The 20,693-nt window shown below is 38.8% G+C and overlaps 1 protein-coding gene across 6 annotated transcripts in view; it reads left to right on the top strand.

Moving 5' to 3' along the window:
- Positions 1 to 20,693, top strand: part of FAT3 (FAT atypical cadherin 3) — a 793,468-nt gene that overhangs the window by 653,878 nt on the left and 118,897 nt on the right. For all 6 annotated transcript variants that reach the window (XM_049889556.1, XM_049889551.1, XM_049889553.1 and 3 more), the window contains exons 8-9: positions 13,730 to 14,005; positions 16,793 to 17,003. In XM_049889556.1, the coding sequence (XP_049745513.1) occupies positions 13,730 to 14,005; positions 16,793 to 17,003 (487 nt within the window). The remainder of the gene's footprint in view (positions 1 to 13,729; positions 14,006 to 16,792; positions 17,004 to 20,693) is intronic.

Raw genomic sequence — 20,693 nt, 5'->3', positions numbered from 1 at the left:
TGGGCAAGTCCTAGCACGGTTGATAGTACTTTCCCTTTCTCTCACTCAAAAAAGCACATCTGTGCCAGAGTGAGTGTTGGTGCTGCTATTTATAAGGATAACCGTGGTCTGACTGCATTTATTTTGTTAAGGGAAGTATCATTATTTTGTTTCTAAAACACAGGATTATTGTTTAAAAAACGTTCGTGGTAAAAAATATATAACACAACATTTGCAAATTCAACATTTTTATATGAACGATTCAGTGACATTGACTAAATCAATCATGTTGTACAACCATGACCTATATTCTTTGTCAAATTTCCCATCATCGTTAACAGATACTCAATACTTCCTAAACAATGCCCCCCTTCCCACCTCCCTCCCACTCATGGTGGCCACTAATAAACTTTGCATACATCTGCCTATTCTAGAAATTTCATATCCTTGCAGTCGTACAATATTTGTCTTTTTGTGACTAACTTCACTCAGCATAATGTGGGCGAGGCTCATCCATGTTGTAGCATATATCAGGACTTCATTGTATCAGAACTAACCAGCTCTTCTGGGCTCAGTAGTATACCATTGTATGTATGTATCACATTTTGCTTATCCATTCATCTGTTGGTGGACATTTAGATACCCACCTTTGACTATTGTTAATAGTGATAGAGCTAACATTTGGTGTACATGTGTCTGTTTGAGTCCCTGCTTTCAGATCTCTTGGGCATATACCTAGGAGCGAAATTGCTGGGATAGTTCTGTGTTTAACGTTTTGAGGAACCACCAAACTATTTTTCATAGCATTTTACCAAATTATTTTCTATAGCATTTTTCATTCCCACAAGCAATAGATGAGGATTCCAATTTGTCTACAACCTCACCAACATTTGTTGTTTTCTTTTTTTTTATCTTAACTATCGTGGTGGGGAAGTGGTATATTGTGATTTTGATTTGCATTTTTTAATGGCTATAACTTCATTTATTTTTAAAAGTAAATAATTATTTTAGAATGCAGGCAAGCACCAGCGTCTTATTTAATGGAGAATCAGTGGAGGCTTTCCTATTAATTTACGGATAGGACATGAATATTCACTATCTCCACTACTGTTTAACATTGTGCTAAAACTATTAACCAATGCAATTAGATAAGAGAAAGCAATTTGTGCCATAGGTATGGTAAAGGGAAAAGCAAAACTCTCACTATTTTGCATCTAGTATAATTATATATCTGAAATCTCAAAAAAAGAAAAACTACTGCAAAAGATAGGAAATTTTAGGAAAGTAGCAAGTTATAAAATTAACATACAGAAATTAATAGCCTACATATATACATACACACACACAGAGACATATATATATATATGGAAACTCTGGTGGTGTACTGATTAAGAGCTACGGCTGCTAACTCAAAGGTCAGCAGTTTGAATCCACCAAACGATCCTTGGAAATTCTGTGGGGCAATTCTACTCTGTCCTATAGGGTCACTATGAGTTGGAATTGACTTGATGGCAACGGATTTGGGTTTTTTTTTTTTTTTTGATAAAGCCTCTGTAATTAAAACATTTCATTACTGCATTAATAGACAAACCAATGGCACAGAACAGAAAATTCAGAAATAGACCAATTGCAGATGAAAATTTAGTATATAATAAAGGTGGTTTCTCAAATCAATGGGGAAGTGAAGGTCTTTTAAATTAAAAGTGCTATGGAGGAGGGCGGGGCCAAGATGGCTGACTAGGTAGAAGCTACCTCAGATCTCTCTTGCAACAAAGACTCAGAAAAACAAGTGAATCGATCACATACATGACAATATACAAACCCTGACCATCAAACACAGATCTAAACAGTTGACCTAAGTGACAGAAACTCAGCCAGCACAAGCAGCCTGCACACTGATGCGGCTAACAAGAGAACGAGCAACCACGAGGAAGCAGTGACTGTTTTTGGAGCCTGGAGCCAGCGTGCTAGTCAGAAAACCTTGGCGCTGGGCTTTGGATTGGGCGCAGGGGAGCTGAGCATGGCATCCTGAGACGGCACAAACACAGGACGCAGCCCTAGCCCCCAGAAGTGACCACGGGGGAAGCCCAGCCAGTGCACGCAGGCAGCACAGCAACGCAGCTGACAGGAGGAGAAGTCACAGGGAGGCGGCGACTGGTTTTGGAGCCTGGAGTGTGGCGTCCCAGCCGGGGAACCTTGCTGCTGGGCTTTGCACTGGGAGCGGAGGAACTGACCACGGCTTCTGAGACAGCACAAGCACAGGACGCGGGCCTGACCCTCGGGGACAGTCTCAACCCAGCCGACGCACACAGGCTATACACCCCTTGGGAATCTCAGATAAAACAGTCATCACCAAGCAAGATAAGTAACTTCTATATTCCTGGTCAGCGACGGCACTGGGGTCGGGTAGGGGACTCTCTCCTATCTATCTGATCCCTACCCTCCCCTTCCCAGACGGCTGCATTAACATTGGAATTTCCTGGGCCAGAGAGTGAAGTGCTCTGCAGTTTTTTTGTTTTTTTGTCTTTTCCTAACCCATTCTCCTGCCTGAGAGAAGCAGCTACAAAAAACCCAGGGACCAAAAATCCTTCCCTGACTTCCCAAAATTGGACTAAAAATGCAGAACCACCTCCAGCCAAGCATATGAGATCCACAGTCTTGGGCTTTCATCCCTACAGGGAACAAGGTGGCTATTATAATGCAAAGAGAATTCTGATAGTGGTCTGACTGTAATTGTTTTAGCAGATTACTGGAAAGACAAGTTTCCCAGGTCTGATATCTCTACCTATTAAGCAGAGACCTCACTGACCCACAATGGGGAACTGAGGGATGAAGCACCACCCAAACCACCTAACCTCCTGCCACAGGGGTCTGAGGATAGTGACATCTACCAATCTGTACAGGTACATGCATTGGATGCCTAAGGCACAGCTGCAGAGCCTACCCACCAAAGTGCTTTAGGAATAGAGACACACCTACCTCACTGGCACTTGGGGGAAGCCTGTCAGCATCCTGCCCCCACCGGGATGTGACCCCCTGCTGCTACTAGAATCTGGTGCACACAACTATCACCACTACTCCTCTAAGTGAATAGGTAACAGTCTACACCACACACTTGGTGATCCAAAATCAGATTCTACTCAAGAATAGTGAATGGCTTCTTAGGCTTATATATCTGGTAACATCCCAAACCAGCTGGTAACAGGACATAAGTGATTCAAAGGCTACAACAATTAAGACAGCGCAATCTAGTAGCCCATCTACATATATTGAAAGAAAACAAAACAAGGCTCAGTCAGCAAATATAAAATAAATCATTACAATATCTTATAGATATCTCTGAGACAGTAGTCGATATCAAACCACATAAAGAAGCAGACCATGATTGTATCTACAACTCCCCAAATTAAAGAATCAAAATCTTTCCCAAATGAAGATACGATCCTGGAATTGCCAGATGTAGAATATAAAAAACTAATTTAAAGAATGCTTCAAGACATCAGGGATGACCTCAAAAATGAAATAAGGCAATCTACAGAAAAAGCCAAGGAACACACTGATAAAGCAGTTGAAGAAATCAAAAAGATTATTCAAGAACATAGTAGAAAAATTAATAAGTTGCAAGAATCCATAGAGAGACAGCATTCAGAAATCCAAAAGATTAACAATAAAATTACAGAATTAGACAACGCAATAGGAAGTCAGAGGAGCAGACTCGAGCAATAAGAATGCAGAGTGGGAGATCTGGAGGACCAGGGAATTGACACCAATATAGCTGAAAAAAAATCAGATAAAAGAATTTAAAAAAATGAAGAAACCCTAAGAATCACGTGGGACTCTATCAAGAAGGATAACTTGCGTGTGATTGGAATTCCAGAACACGGAGGGATAACAGAAAGTACAGAGAGAATAGTTGAAGATCTGTTGGCAGAAAACTTCCCTGACATCATGAAAGACAAAAGGATATCTATCCAAGATGCTCATCGAACCCCATTTAAGATTGATCCAAAAAGAAAATCACCAAGACATGTTATCATCAAACTTGCCAAAACCAAATATAAACAGAAAATTTTAAAAGCAGCCAGGGATAAAAGAAAGGTCTCCTACAAAGGAGAATCAATAAGAATAAGTTCAGACTACTCAGCAGAAACCATGCACTCAAGAAGGCAATCGGATGACATATATAGAGTACTGAAGGAGCAAAACTGCCAGCCAAGGCTCATATATCCAGCAAAACTCTCTCTCAAATATGAAGGTGAAATTAAAACATTTACAGATAAACACAAGCTTAGAGAATTTGCAAAAACCAAACCAAAGCTAGAAGAAGTACTAAAGGAAATTGTTTGGTCAGAAAATCAATAATATCAGATACCAACACAACACAAGGTCACAGAACAGAACATCCTGATATCAACTCAAATAGGGAAATCACAAAAACAAATTAAGATTAATTTTAAAAAGAAAAAAATGCTCAAAATAGGAAATCATTGAAGTCAATATGTAAAAGATCACAATAATCAAAAAGAGGGACTGAATACAGGAGGCATAGAACTGCCATATGGAGAGGAAAACAAGGTGATATAGGATAATACAAGTTAGGTTTTTACTTAGAGAAATAGGGGTAAATATTAAGGTAACCACAAAGAGGTCTAACAATTCCATAACTCAAAAGCCAAGAAAAACATAATGACTCAGCAAACATAAATTCGACTACTATACTAATGAGGAACACACAATTTACAAAGAAAAACTTCTCAGCACAAAAAAGTAAGTGAAAAAATGAAATTGTCAACAACACACACATAAAGGAATCAAAATGACAGCACTAAACACATACTTATCTATAATTACACTGAATGTAAATGGACTAAATGCACCAATAAAGAAACAGAGAATCTCAGACTGGATAAAGAAACACAATCCGTCTATATGCTGCCTACAAGACACACACCTTAGACTTAGAGACACAAACAAACTAAAACGCAAAGGATGGAAAAAAATATATCAAGCAAACAACAATCAAAAAAGAGCAGGAGTGGCAATATTAATTTCTGACAAAATAGACTTTAAAGTTAAATCCACCACAAAGGATAAAGAAGGACACTACATAATGATTAAAGGGACAAATGACCAGGAAGATATAACCATGTTAAATATTTATGCACCCAATGACAGGGCTGCAAGATACATAAAACAAACTTTAACAGAACTGAAAAGTGAGACAGACACCTCCACAATTATAGTAGGAGACCTCAACACACCACTTTTGGAGAAGGATAGGACTTCCAGTAAGAAGCTCAATAGAGACACGGAAGACCTAATTGCTGCAATCAACCAACTTGACCTCATAGACTTATACAAAACACTCGACCCAACAGCTGCAAAGTTTCCCTTTTTTTCTAGTGCACACGGAACAGTCTCTAGAATAGATCACATATTAGGTCATAAAACAAACCTTTGCAGAATCCAAAACATTGAAATATTACAAAGCATCTTCTCAGACCACAAGGCCATAAAAGTGGAAATCAATAACAGAAAAATCAGGGAAAAGAAATCAAATACTTGGAAACTGAACATACCCTGCTGAAAAAAGACTGGGTTATAGAAGACATTAAGGAGGGAATAAAGATATTCATAGACTGCAACGAGAATGAAAACACTTCCTATCAAAACCTCTGAGACACAGCAAAAGCAGTACTCAGAGGTCAGTTTATATCAATAAATGCACACATACAGAGAACTGTCCCTACAACTTGAACAAATAGAAAGCGAGCAACAAAAGAATCCATCAAGCACCAGAAGAAAACAAATAATAAAAATTAGAGCTGAACTAAATGAATTAGAGAACAGAAAAACAATTGAAAGAGTTAACAAAGCCAAAAGCTGGTTCTCTGAAAAAATTAACAAAATTGGTAAACCATTGGCCAGACTGACTAAAGAAATACAGGAAAGGAAACAAATAACCCAAATAAGAAACGAGATGGGCCATATCACAATAGACCCAACTGAAATTAAAAGAATCATATCAGATTATTACAAAAAATTGTACTCTAACAAATTTGCAAACCTAGAAGAAATGGATGAATTCATAGAAAAACACCACCTACCTAAACTAACACAATCAGAAGTAGAACAACTAAATAGACCCATAACAAAAAAAGATATTGAGAAGGTAATCAAAAAACTCCCAACAAAAAAAAAAAGCCCTGGCCACGGCTTCACTGCAGAGTTCTACCAAACTTTCAGAGAAGAGTTAACACCACTACTACTAAAGGTATTTCAAAGCATAGAGAATGATGGAATACTACCTAACTCATTCTATGAAGCCACCATATCCCTGACACCAAAACCAGGTGAAGACACCACAAAAAAAGAAAATTACAGACATATATCTCTCATGAACGTAGATGCAAAAATCCTCAAAAAAATTCTAGCCAATAGAACACAACAACATATCAAAAAAAATAATCCACCACGACCAAGTAGGATTTATACCAGGTATTTTTTTTATGCAAGGTTGGTTTAATATTAGAAAAACCATTAATATAATCCACCATATAAATAAAACAAAAGACAAAAACCACATGATCTTATCAACTGATACAGAAAAGGCATTTGACAAAGTCCAACACCCATTCATGATAAAAACTCTCAGCAACATAAGAATTGAAGGAAAATTCCTCAACATAATAAAGGGCATCTATACAAAGCCAACAGCCAACATCATTCTAAATGGAGAGAGCCTGAAAGCATTTCCCTTGAGAACGGGAACCAGACAAGGATGCCCTTTATCACCGCTCTTATTCAACATTGTGCTAGAGGTCCTAGCCAGAGCAATTAGGCTAGACAAAGAAATAAAGGGCATTCGGATTGGAAAGGAAGAAGTAAAACTATCTCTATTTGCAGATGACATGATCTTATACACAGAAAACCCTAAGGAATCCTCCACAAAACTACTAAAACTAATAGAAGAGTTTGGCAGAGTCTCAGGTTATAAGATAAACATACAAAAATCACTTGGATTCCCTACATCAACAAAAAGAACATCAAAGAGGAAATCACCAAATCAATACCATTCACAGTAGCCCCCAAGAAGATAAAATGCTTAGGAATAAATCTTATCAAAGACGTAAAAGACCTATACAAAGAAAACTACAAAGTACTAGTGCAAGAAACTAAAAGGGACCTACATAGGTGGAAAAACATACCTTGCTCATGGATAGGAAGACTTAACATAGTAAAAATGTCTATTCTACCAAAAGCCATCTATACATACAATGCACTTCCGATCCAAATTCCAATGACATTTAATGTGATGGAGAAACAAATCACCAACTTCATACGGAAGGGAAAGAAGCCCCGGATAAGTAAAGCATTACTGAAAAAGAGGAATAAAGTGGGAGGCCTCACTCTACCTGATTTTAGAACATGTTATTCAGCCACAGTAGTCAGAACAGCCTGGTACTGGTACAACAACAGGCACATAGACCAATGGAACAGAACTGAGAACCCGGATATAAATCCATCCACATATGAGCAGCTCATATTTGACAAAGGCCCAGTGTCAGTTAACTGGGGAAAAGACAGTCTTTTTAACAAATGGTGCTGACATAACTGGATATCCATTTGCAAAAAAATGAAACAGGACCCATACCTCCCACCATGCACAAAAACTAACTCCAAGTGCATCAAAGACCTAAACATAAAGACTAAAACGATAAAGATCATAGAAGAAAAAATAGGGACAACCTTAGGAGCTCTAATACAAGGCATAAACAGAATATAAAACATTGCTAAAAATGATGATGGGAACCAGATAACTGGGAGCTCCTAAAAATAAAACACCTATGCTCATCTAAAGACTTCACCAAAAGAATAAAAAGACCACCTACAGATTGGGAAAAAATTTTCAGCTATGACATCTCCGACCAGCACCTGATCTCTAAAATCTATGTGATTCTGTTAAAACTCAATCGCAAAAAGACAAACAACCCAATCAACAAGTGGGCAAAGGATATGAACATGCATTTCACTAAAGAAGATCTTCAGGCAGCTAACAGATACATGAGAAAATGCTCTCGATCATTAGCCATTAGAGAAATGCAAATTAAAACTACGATGAGATTGCATCTCTCTCCAACAAGGCTGGCATTAATCCAAAAAACACAAAATAATAAATGTTAGAGAGGCTGCCGAGAGATTGGAACTCTTATACACTGCTGGTGGGAATGTAAAATGGTACAACGACTTTGGAAATCTATCTGGCATTTTCTTAAAAAGTTAGAAATAGAACTACCATACAACCCAGAAATCCCACTCCTCGGAATATACCCTACAGAATTAAGAGCCTTTACACGAACAGATATATGCACACCCATGTTTATTGCAGCACTGTTTACAATAGCAAAAAGCTGGAAGCAACCAAGGTGTCCATCAACGGATGAATGGTTAAATAAATTATGGTATATTCACACAATGGAATACTATGCATCGATAAAGAACAGTGACGAATCTGTGAAACATTTCATAACATGGAGGAACCTGGAAGGCAGTATGCTGAATGAAATTAGTCAGATGCAAAAAGACAAATATCATATAAGACCACAATTATATGATCTTGAGAAATAGTATAAACTGAGAAGAACACATTCTTTTGTAGTTACGAGAGGGGGGAGGGAGGGAGGGTGGGAGAAGGTTATTTACTGATTAGTTAGTAGATAAGAACTTCCTTAGGTGAAGGACAATACTCAATACAGGGAAGGTCAGCTCAACTGGACTGGACCAAAAGCAAAGAAGTTTCCTGGATAAACTGAATGCTTCGAAGGTCAGCGGAGCAAGGGCGGGGATTTGGGGACTATGGCTTAAGGGGACTTCTAAGTGAATTGGCAAAATAAATTCTGAGAACATTCTGCATCCCACTTTGAAATGTGGCATCTGGGGTCTTAAATGCTAACAAGTGGCCATCTAAGATGCATCAATTGGTCTCAACCCACCTGGATCAAAGCAGAATGGAGAGCACCAAGGTCACACAATAACTATGAGCCCAAGAGACAGAAAGGGCCACACAAACTAGAGACTTACATCATCCTGAGACCAGAAGAGCTAGATGGTGCCTGGCCACAACCGATGACTTCCCTGACAGGGAGCACAACAGAGAACCCCTGAGGGAGCAGGAGAACAGTGGAATGCAGACCCCAAATTCTCATAAAAAGACCAGACTTAATGGTCTGACTGAGACTAGAAGAATCCCGGCGGTCGTGGTCCCCAAAGCTTCTGTTGGCCCAGGACAGGAACCATTCCCGAAGACAACTCATCAGACATGGAAGGGACTGGACAATGGGTTGGAGAGAGATGCTGATGAAGAGTGAGCTACTTGTATCAGGTGGACACTTGAGACTGTGTTGTCATCCCCTGTCTGGAGGGGAGATGGAAGGGTAGAGAGAGTTAGAAACTGGCAAAACGGTCACGAGAGGAGAGACTGGAAGGAGGGAGTAGGCTGACTCATTAGGGGGAGAGTAAATGGGAGTATGTAGTAAGGTGTATATAAGCTTATATGTGACAGACTGACTTGATTTGTAAACTTTCACTTAAAGCACAATAAAAATTATTAAAAAAAAAGTGATATGGACATAACTGGAGAACCATGTGGGGGAAAACAAAAAAAACTTGGATCCATCCCTCATATGATTAAAAAATATATATATATGATACACCAGAAAAAATTCCAGATGGATTAGAGATACAAATGTAAGAAAATGAAACATACGAATACTATTTTTTAAAAAATAGGTGTATTCATGTATAACATGGGAGCGCGGAAAATATTCTAAACAATGATTTAACATGCGTAAATAATAAGGGAAATTAAAGAAAATAAATAAGAACTTTTCATTTCGAAAAAAAAAACTATGACAAAACATATTTGCGATTCATATCACAAAGCTTCCAAAAATAAAGAAGGAAAAGACCACCTAGCCCACAGAAGAATGTGCTGATATAACAGTTAAACAGAAAAAGAAATGCAAATGGATCTTAAACAGATGAAAAGATGCTCAAGCTTACTCATAATAAGAAAAATGCAAATTAAAACTGTACTGAGATGCCATTACTCATTTATCAGATTGTCAAAAAAAAATCCAAAAGATTTATCAAGTACTCTGTTGGAAATGCTCTGGGAAGATAGTCATTCCTATATATTGTTTGTGGTAGTACAAAATGAGAAATTCCCTGGGGAGGGGAATATGGAAACACATAAGCACTTATGCTTTGATTCAGCAGTCCCACTATTGTTGTTTTTAATTGCCTTGGCATCGGCTCTGATTCATGATGACCTTACGTATATAACAGAACTAGACGTTGCCCAGTCCTGTGCCATCTTATGATCATTGGTATATTTGAGCCCATTCTTGTGCCTTCCAACCTAGGGGGCTCATATTCCAACACTAAGTTGGACAATATTCCTTTGTGATCCATAGGATTTTCATTGGTAATTTTCAGCAGTAGATCCCTAGGCCTTTCTTCCTAGTCTTAGTCTGGAAGCTCTGCTGAAACCTGTCCACCATAGGTGACCCTTCTAGTATCTGAAATACTGGTGGTGTACCTTCCAGCACCACAGCAACATGCAAGCCATCACAGTTTGATGAACTGACAGACAGGTGGTAGATCCCCCTTTTATGGACTAAAAGATACACTAGCAAAAATGTGGAAAGACATGAGCACAAGGTTCGTCTTCGTACACTATTTCTAAAAGCAAGTACACCCACTCCTCAGTTATTGACATGGTTTGGTTCCAAAGACCAGGTTGTTATGTGAAAATGAGCATTATATGAAAATGGAGGATGACTATATCATTACATAACTGCCAGATTACATCATGATGTAACTGCCAAATTACATCATTACATAACTGCCGAACCACTGAGAATCAAGGCCCAGCCAAGATGACACATAACCTTAACCAACATAGCCCGTGTTACTCCCACCTTGCACCTTGACATTCGTTATTGCCAAATGTAGATTGTTAATGGACAAAATACAATTATTGTAATTGTGAACTGTCAGATAAGGAGATCGTCAATAAGTGAGGAGTAAGTGTATTGGAAATGTCTTAAATTAACACGTATAAAGGACTGGTTGAATAAACTATGATATATCTACCGACTGGAGAAGTATCTGTACCCCCGCAAAGTCATCATCAGGATATAATGCAGGATTTCTCAACAGTGGTGCCACTGACATTTTGAGCTGAATGATACTTTGTTCAGGGGACATAGGGAGCTGTCCTGTACATTGTGCGGTGTTCAGCAGCATCCCTATCTTTTACCCACTAGATGCCAGGAGCACTCCCTCCCCAGCTGTGACAAGCAAAAATGTTTCTAAAAAAAAAAAATGTTTCTAGACACTGACAAATGTCCACTGGGGAGCAAAACTGCCCCTACTTGAGAACCACTAATATAATTGTGCATGAAATATCACGGTGGAGAAAAGTATGTATAAAGTGTTTATAGTAACAAAATAAATAGATATAACATTAAAAACAAAATTATTACCTATAGAAGAAGAAAGAAATAGAGTGGAGAAGAATGGTACAAAAGCTAAACTTCTTTGAATACACCTTTTTTTCTAAATTTGACTTTGATATCGTTGCATAAAATATGAGAAAACATTAAGTGTTAAAAAGGCAAGTCTAAGAAAAAAGATCTCAGGAACCAACTTGAAGAGGTCCCACTGGTCAAAGAAGGGCCAATTTTGTATCAGTAAGAAGTCTAATAACTGCAATGGACTGAAATATATCAAATGTGTTTAAATTCATGAGTTTGTCTTGATGCCTGGGGAAAGAAAAAAGAACTCTTTGATCACTTTAGGAAGATACTAGGCAACTAACTCATTGTTTTGAAATGATGTATAAAGGGAAAGAATTAATGTATTTATCCTACCTTTCATGTATGAACTGTACTTAAGAGTAACCATATAGTTGATGAGAAGTTTCTTTTTTACATACTATTCCAGCTAATACATGAGGAGGAAATCATAGAATTATAACATTGCCATTTTGCAATTTTTGATTAATTAATATTATGCTGCCAGATGTAAGCACACTGTACCACCTACTAAGGAATTCTGTCATGAAAAAAGGAAGGGAGGAAGGGAGGGAGGAAGAAAGGAAAGGAAGAGAAAATAATTGAACCTGAATATTATCAAGCTTCCTAGATCATACTACCAGTTTTCAAAAAATACAGGGGACAGGTGGACATATAGAAGAACACCACACTTATGAAATGAGTAAAATCCAGACTGTGGGAAGGGCTAAATGGCTTGATTTCTTCAACACAACTGTAACAACATAATAATTGCAAGGAAATAGGAGATGGAGGGAACACCTATAGATTAAAAATAATTATAGGACCAGGTAGAATGTTTGGACCTTATTTTCATCCTAGTTAAAAAAACTGTGAAAAAAATATGTAAACATGCATACATAGGAACACATACAACAGATTTAAAAGCAATTAATGTGATTACCAACTGAATATTTGATGGTATTAAGGAATTACTGAGAAAGGCCAAAGGTGAATTGATGCCTTTGAATTATGGTATTGGTGGAGAATATTAAATATACCATGAACTTCCGGAAGACTGAACAAACCTGTCTTGGAAGAAGTACAGCCAGAATACTCCTTAGAAGCAAGGATGGCAAGACTTTGTCTCACATACTTTGGACATGCCATCAGGAGGGACCAGTCCCTTGAGAAGGACATCATGCTTGATAAAGTAGAGGGTCAGCGAAAAAGAGGAAGACCCTCAAAGAGATGGACTGACACAGTGGCTGCAACAATGGGCGCAAACATAACAATGACTGTGAGGATGACATGGGCCTGGGCAGTACTTAGTTCTGTTGTACTTAGGATATGAGTCGGAAATGACTTGACAGCACCTAACAACAACAAGGAATTACTGTTTTCTCTGCTTAGGTGCCATGATGTTTGTGTGTGTGTGTGTGTGTGTGTGTGTGTGTGTGTGTGTGTGTTTAAGAGTTCTTATCTTTTCTAGACGCGTACTAAAATGATACGATGGTCAGGATTTGATCGTTGTCAAAGTTGAGTGATGAATGAGAGTTCATTAAACTATTACTTTTATATGTGTCTGGTAATTTTTATAATAAAGTGCTTTCTAAAGACAGTATTTGAAAGCTTCATATTGTAACCGTTATTAGTACCATGTTCTTTGCTAGACACTTCCCAACTGAAGGAGAACTGCAGTGGTAGACACTACAGTTGAAGCTCTGAATGCTCTGTGAAGGCCCCCTCTGTGCTCATTCCTCCCTTTCCTTTGCTTTATCTTCATTGCTTTTGCCATCCTGTCATCGCCTCCACCTTAAGTCCACTATAAGAAGCACAAAGCAAGAACTTACGATAATTGAAGCTTAGCAAACTAAGGTCACCTTGTGATGTCTTGCATTGTGTCTCAGGTAATTCTGTGGAATTATCACCTCTGTTTAACAGTCTCAGTTGGTCGATTAATAGTGAGAATATTGATCAGCTCATAGTTTATATTCCTGGTAATGTGAACTACTGGTTTATCCTCAGCCTGTAATTACACAGTGTTTTTACAAGAGACTTTCCTATGTGTTGAGGCATCTGCTAGAAGCTAAGATCCAAGGACAGGAAGGGAGAAAAAAGGGAGGGGTCCTCTTTTATTAGCAATGAATGAATTGGCATTAGTCATTACTCTTGTCTTCTTTTAACTATAGGTATTTATCAAAGTGCTGGATAATAATGATAATGGCCCAGAATTCTCTCAGCCGAATTATGATGTGACGATTTCCGAGGATGTCCTTCCAGATACGGAGATATTGCAGATTGAAGCCACGGATAGAGACGAGAAGCACAAACTGAGCTATACCATCCACAGCAGCATTGACTCTGTCAGCATGAGAAAATTCCGAATCGACCCCAGCACTGGTATCCTCTATACCGCCGAGAGACTGGACCATGAGGCCCAAGACAAGCACATTCTCAACGTAATGGTAGGACCAAACTGCTAACTTGCCATCCTGGCAGAAGCCTTAACTATTCCAGGCACACACCTTAATCTTCACATGTGCAGGGTCCTTAAATTTTGTAAGTAGTAGTAAATCTGATCTTTTCACGGCTGAGTTGCACTCATTTTTGCCTTTTTTATCAGGGAAGAATTACTGTTGTTAGGTTAAAAAAAAAAAAGACTGTATATTTTTGCCAAACTGAAATATTAGATAAGTTCTGCAGACAGTGGCTGCTCAGTAAATGCTGCTGACAGACTGACTGACTTGAAAGGGAAGGAACAGGCCATGTTTCCATAAATCTTCCAGGCTCTAGTATTGGTTTGCATGCAAAAGAGTTTATGGAAAAGTTTACAAGATGTTCTTCAAGAAATTAATCACAAGGGTAATCATTTTGCAACACTCAGACCTTAGAACTGATCTATTGCTTATTGTATTGGCATTGGACCTAGTAGTAAACACCGGCACACGCAAGAGATCACAGAGCATACCAAAGCCTGAGAGTGTTCATTCTGAACTTGGGTTCATGGGGCCTCCAAATTATGTAAGAAACTTTGCTTTACTTTTAAAGTGGAACTTTCATATTTCCCATAACTGGAAAGTAGAGATGAATAAGAAAATCCTTGATTAATTTATGGGCTAAGATCTGTTCCTTTTACCACTCAAGAACCCTATGCACACTGCACAGCCACTGCGTAACGAAGCCCCTACTGCATTCCTTGAGACCAGGTGGACAACAAAGACTTAATCTTGTGTGCCGATGGTCTTTAAAACGCACCACAACTTTACCAAGTCCCAAGCAGCTAAAAGTGATGTTCCATTAGGTGTTACTCTTCTTTCACAAGACTGGAAACCTTCTCAGGTCATGAGGAAGCTTGAGTTCCATGCCTGGGGTTATGGTTTCCTGCCTAGACTCCAGGGAACAGATGCGGTGACTCACAGAGGTCATCCAATCCATCCCTCTGCCTCTTGTTTCATTCATTCATTCATTTAACAAATATTTTTTGAATACCTACTGTGCACCCTGGGAGCTTATATTCAGTTGGAACAGATCTAGAGTTCAGTAATCCCAAAATGAAGAGTTTGGCTTGGTCCTTGGGTGTGGCAGACTAGACTTCACACAGTGAAATTCAGCAATCACTCAGTCGCTTTTACCTGTGCTTTCCTTAGGGGCAGAAACTTTGTGCAGGTGACTAACTCCATTCTCACGGTTCCTCAAGCCATTTCTGTTCATCCTCTTCTTAACAAACGGCCTCTACCATTTATCATTCGTGTAAGTGAATATTTAGAGAGAGCAAAGAACTCCTTTGTACTGCCCTTCTCCAAGTTAAGCCATTTTAGTCATTTTGTTCATTCCTTCTAGGTACTATTTCTGAAAACCCTTTTCTCTTTGATGGCTCTTCTCGATATGTTTTCTAATTTCTTCACATGTCTCTGAAGTCATGGAGTCCAAAATTGAACAAGCCAAGAGCACACACTTGATTAATGCTAAATCAAACTATAGCAAAATCATGTGGTTAGAGTTAAACAATTGATTGTTCGCAAGCTTCTGCTGTATGCAAAGCAAGGGAAAATTCAAACCATTCAGGCAAGGTTCGTTGGTGAAGTCAAAATGAGGGTGTCACATTTTAGGAATTAAGATTCTATTCATGTTCCTGGTGGCCAGAATACTCTCTCACCTCTGGGTCTTTGTATATTGCTTCTTCTTGCCTGAAATATGTGCCACACACACCCCACTTCCCCCTTTTACCGTTTCAACTTATTCTTGTTACCTATTCCAGGGAGCTGAATACTGTTAGGCTCTTATTACTCACTCCCGGGTGCCTTGCATTTATCCCATCTTGCCAATTACCACTTAGCTCTATATGTGTCTATTTACTTGGTATTCACCACTCAACTACAAGCTCCTTAAGAGCAGGGACTTATTGTCTAATTCACTGCTGAACTGCCAAGAGTCAAGCCAGGGACTTGACTGATTTTATATATATTTATATATATATATATATATATATATATATATATATAAAATCTGTTATATATATATAATCTGTCATATATATATATATGTATGTATATATGTTGCCATTTAGCCTATTCCAACTCATGGAAACCCCGTGTGAGTCAGAGAACTGTACTGCATATTTTCAATGGCTGATTTCCACAAGTAGATCACCAGGCCTTTTTTCCTAGCATGTCTTAGTCTGGAAGTGTCACTGAAACCTCTTCAGCATCATAGCATCACGAAAGCCTCCACCGACAGACAGGTAATGGCTGTACATAAGGCGCATTGGCTGGAAATTGAACCCCAGTCTCCAGCATGAAAGGCAAGAATTCTACAACTGAACCACCCAGTGCCCCATTTAGGTGACAATAAATGTTTGTTGAATGAATGAATGACAATGCCTATCCCTTCTTTTGTTTCCCTTTTTAGAATTGCCTCCATCTACCTTTTTTTTTTTTTTTACCATTCCATTAGTAGCTGTGTACACAAATAACACGGTGATATCCAGGCATCAGCTCCACGAACACAGACTGAGCATCACCATGGGCCAGTCATGAGCCTGAGCAATAAAGATGATGTGGCTCCTGTTCTCAATTAGTTCACAGTTTCCTAAGTTCATAATACCACCATTTATTGAGTACCTACTGTGTGCCTAGAACTGGGTCAAGCACTTTGCATATATTATCTCATTTTGTTCTCACTACACACATAGCCGTATGGGTTCTTTGCAATGTGAGGTGTTAGTCCTACTGCTTCTTGTATTTTGCCTAAAGGTCAGAGATCAGGAGTTTCCTTATCGAAGAAACTTGGCCCGGGTCATTGTCAATGTGGAAGATGCCAATGATCACAGTCCTTATTTTACCAGCCCACTGTATGAAGCATCTGTGTTTGAATCGGCTGCTTTGGGATCAGCTGTTCTGCAGGTGACGGCACTGGACAAAGACAAAGGGGAAAATGCAGAACTCATATATACCATAGAAGCAGGTGAGAGCTGTTACACCACAGAGATTTCAGCATAATGCATGGCTTTTGACACTCAGTAGTATTTATCACCATGTGAAATTCAGATAGTTATCACCGGAATGTCTCCAAATGAATTTTTGGCCAAGTGATCACCCTATTTGGGTGATGATGGTGTATAAAGTTCTTGGCGTTTCAGCAACATATCTTCCGTCATTGACAGCAAGGAAAGGGTTCCCTTCTTTGTGTTCAATCTTGGATTTTTCTGGAATGGAGAAGAAAGAAGAAATTTGTAATAAACTCAGCGGCTTTTACCTAGAGGTCAACAACCCATGGCCTCAGACTAAAATGACCAAAGCCTCCTGTCATCAGCTGTCCAGCTCTTTTGTGAATTCAATCTTACATGCCTTTGTTTACTTGTCAGTAGGTGGGCTGTGGGCTCCAGGAATTCCTACACTGCCACAGTTAGCTCAATTTCACTTCATTGGCGGCCATCTGGGGACCAGAGGTAGTTGGTAGGTGTGCAGCCAGAGCTGCCCGCCTCGCCTGCCAGGTAAATACAGGCTTTCATTTTGTTAAATTGGAGATTTAAAAAAAAAAAAAAACAATTTTAACATCTATAAGGCAAGACCATGGTTTACGTGATCCTTTAAAGGCTGGCAGCTAGAAAACACTCATGACAGAAGAGATGAATGTCCAAGCAAGGGGGAGGACTGTGAACCTAAAAATAACAAATATCCTTTATCTGCTCTATTTTCCCTTCCCCGTTCTGCCTTTTTTGAATATTCAAGCCACATATTTTCAAAATGTTCGGCAACATTATGTCTGTCATGCCTGATGCCAAATGCTGTCTCCTTTCATGCCAGCATTGGAAAGGTTCCTTTCCCTTGATTTTAATGTGGAGCATTTTGTAAGTGGTTGAATTAAAATATGAATGCTAGAATGACAGTTGGGAGCTAAAAAATATTAGAGAATCAAAGCCCACAGACATTAAAAAATTTTCCTGCACTGAGTGATAATCTTAAAGTATTTCTTTTATCCGGCACCCACATTTTACCTGGGCCTGTGCTAAGTTCTACGTGACAGCAACAAGAACAAAAACGATGCTGGTTCATAACAACCAGGTGCCCCGAGGTAATTCACCTGTTTATTTCCCAGGGTTCCATGGAACTTCCTTTAAGCCCAAAGCCTGACCAATATATCCTTAGAAATACTATTTGGCGTCTCTTGATTATCACCCTTCATTTTTATCATTTAATGGTACAGTCTTTGTTCATTTGACTCCACAACTCATATGGGGAAACATCTTTTTCAAAAAAAAAAAAAAAAATGAGTATTTGATATCACAGAAATGTCACCTAAATCAACAACTGTTTATATTCTGCCTCTGGTTTCTTCTGATCTTTTTTTTTTTCTTTCCTTTTTCCCACATTCATTCATGCCTATATGTTGTTTTATGTCATTGCAATCGTTTAGACGTAGGGTTTTATTTTTACCTTTCTTATTTCTAAATATTCCCTAAACATTAGTCCATGTGTCTATGTGCTTTTTATATTTGTCACTAGGACTACTATTCCTACTCCCCCTAGATAGCCAGATGATTTTTAAATCTATTTGGAGGTTCTCACAGAGTAATGAAACTCACCACCTAGCAGAAGAGTCTGCCTCGCTTATCTTTTAACCTCTGAGGACTACAGCACAGTGTGAGAGGCAGATCCCAGAAGCTTCAGTACTTTGAAGCAAATGACAAGTCATTGTGTAAAGTGCACATTTTATTTAAGTTCTCTCCCACAAACCTCAGATAAGCAAGATTTGACTCTGTTTATTGGTGGACCATAAATTTCCTCTCTCTTGCCTGGCTTCTAAAGTAACTACTGCAGCTTTTTATTTTGGCCTGATGAACCAAGGTGGAATTTGAGTGCAGAGCTTCAGGTCTTATATTTCATTCAGGTTTTATCTTTGATGCCAGTGGTGGTTCATAGGTGGCTCTGAGATGGGGCAGTACAGGAGAGACCAGGACAAAGAGTTGAGTTAGGAGAGGGGCATATTGGGTCCCAAGACGCATACAGCTGGAAAATTAAAAAATTTTTTTAGATATAAGTCTACTTTCAATCATTCAACAAATAATTACTGAGCACCTTTTTTGTGCCAGGCACTGTGCTGTGTAATAGATAAGTAATGATAAGTAAGGTAGGCACAGCCTTTGCTCCGCAGCCATGAATTCTGAGAACACAGAGGTTAGTTTCCAAGGATTCAGTGGAGCAGGAAGAAAGAAGCAGGAAGTAAATTCCAAGAAAATGAGTCGGTAGGTTGAAAAAGGAAAGAGCTAGACCTGATGTATGAGCATAGCATCCTATCGGGGTAAAACTAGGAAGTCAGCGGCTGTGGGACAGCAGGGGTAGCAAGCTGTACTCAAGGTCAAAGCTGGCTCCCATTTATCCTTGTCATATATGTCTTACTGGATACAGAAACAATGTGCTGAGCCTAGAGCGAGGAAGGACTTACCTGGAAACTGTGGTGGAACACCTTAACCAATGCACACAGAGAAACCTGGCTTTTTTTTTCATCATTCAGGGGCACAAGTTGGTGCCATTCATTGGAAGATGGCCATGGCTCAGGTATCACTGTATCTTCTCTTCTGGAATGTTGAAGAGAAACGATACTTGGCTCTTTGTAAGGGTCTATGAATCAAATGTTGGATTCACATAATTCCATAGTGCTATTAATTGAAAATTTGAAAGCTTGCTCATGAGGTCATTGAACTTCTTGCTTTTGTGATCACAAAGTGGCCATGTTTAGGTCTCCAAGTAAAAACTCATGCTGTCATCCAAGGCAGTATTGTTAAATATGCACGTTTTGGGGCTAGAATCAAATACGCCTCTTTACTGGATATGGTTCCCCCTTCAAAAATATGAAAGTGTCTTATTGAAATAAATTTTATATGAACATGTCTTTTTTTAGACATGGAAAAGCTTATTTAATAAGTATATAGGAGGAAGATGCAGCTGTACTTCCTGTGTATTTTAATAGACACATTATATAACTGTCCTCTGAATCCTGGAGCCCATCTTAATGATTTTGACATTTAAATTGTCGTATGTCTGCTACAGTAGAGTACTTGAAAAAGCAGGAAAAATCCAGATATAGTTAGATAACCAAGATATTTATTTGTTTTTATTTAAAAGAATCTAGACACACAAGCGTGTGCATTCTCAGAGAAAGGGCAGAATGCCTGAAGAGAGAAACAAAAAGCAACTTGATGAGGTCTGCTTCTTCAGGCAGTTCAGTACTTTTGAGCTCCATTTCACCTTCTACCTGTTTGACATGCTTCAAGTTCTGAGTTCCACATTTTTTTCTCTCTTATTTAAATCATTCTCAACAATCCCAAACTTCAAACTACTGAAGATTTCAGAGGCAAAGCTCTGAACTTCTACAGTGTCACAAGTCATGGCTGTTCCCATTCTAGATTTGTCAAGAGGGTACAGGCCAGTTTCTCAGTTTTGGAAGGGTTATTCTTCAGAGTTCTTGGCTTCAATATGCAGGTTCAGATTATCAATAACTTCCTACTTCACCAGGAATTCCTCAAGCGCTTAATCAATAGGATGGGTAGAGTTTGGAGCAACTGCCCTATGATTTTTTAAGTCTAATTCTGTTTCTGTGTGTGTCCATGTATGTGTTTTGGGGCTTGGGAGAGAGCTAGAGCAGGAGAGAAGA

This window comes from Elephas maximus, chromosome 7 (assembly GCF_024166365.1).
Source record: "Elephas maximus indicus isolate mEleMax1 chromosome 7, mEleMax1 primary haplotype, whole genome shotgun sequence".
Taxonomy (NCBI): domain Eukaryota; kingdom Metazoa; phylum Chordata; class Mammalia; order Proboscidea; family Elephantidae; genus Elephas; species Elephas maximus.
The sequence above is the reverse complement of the archived record's forward strand: the minus strand, read 5'-3'. Positions and strand labels throughout refer to the sequence as shown.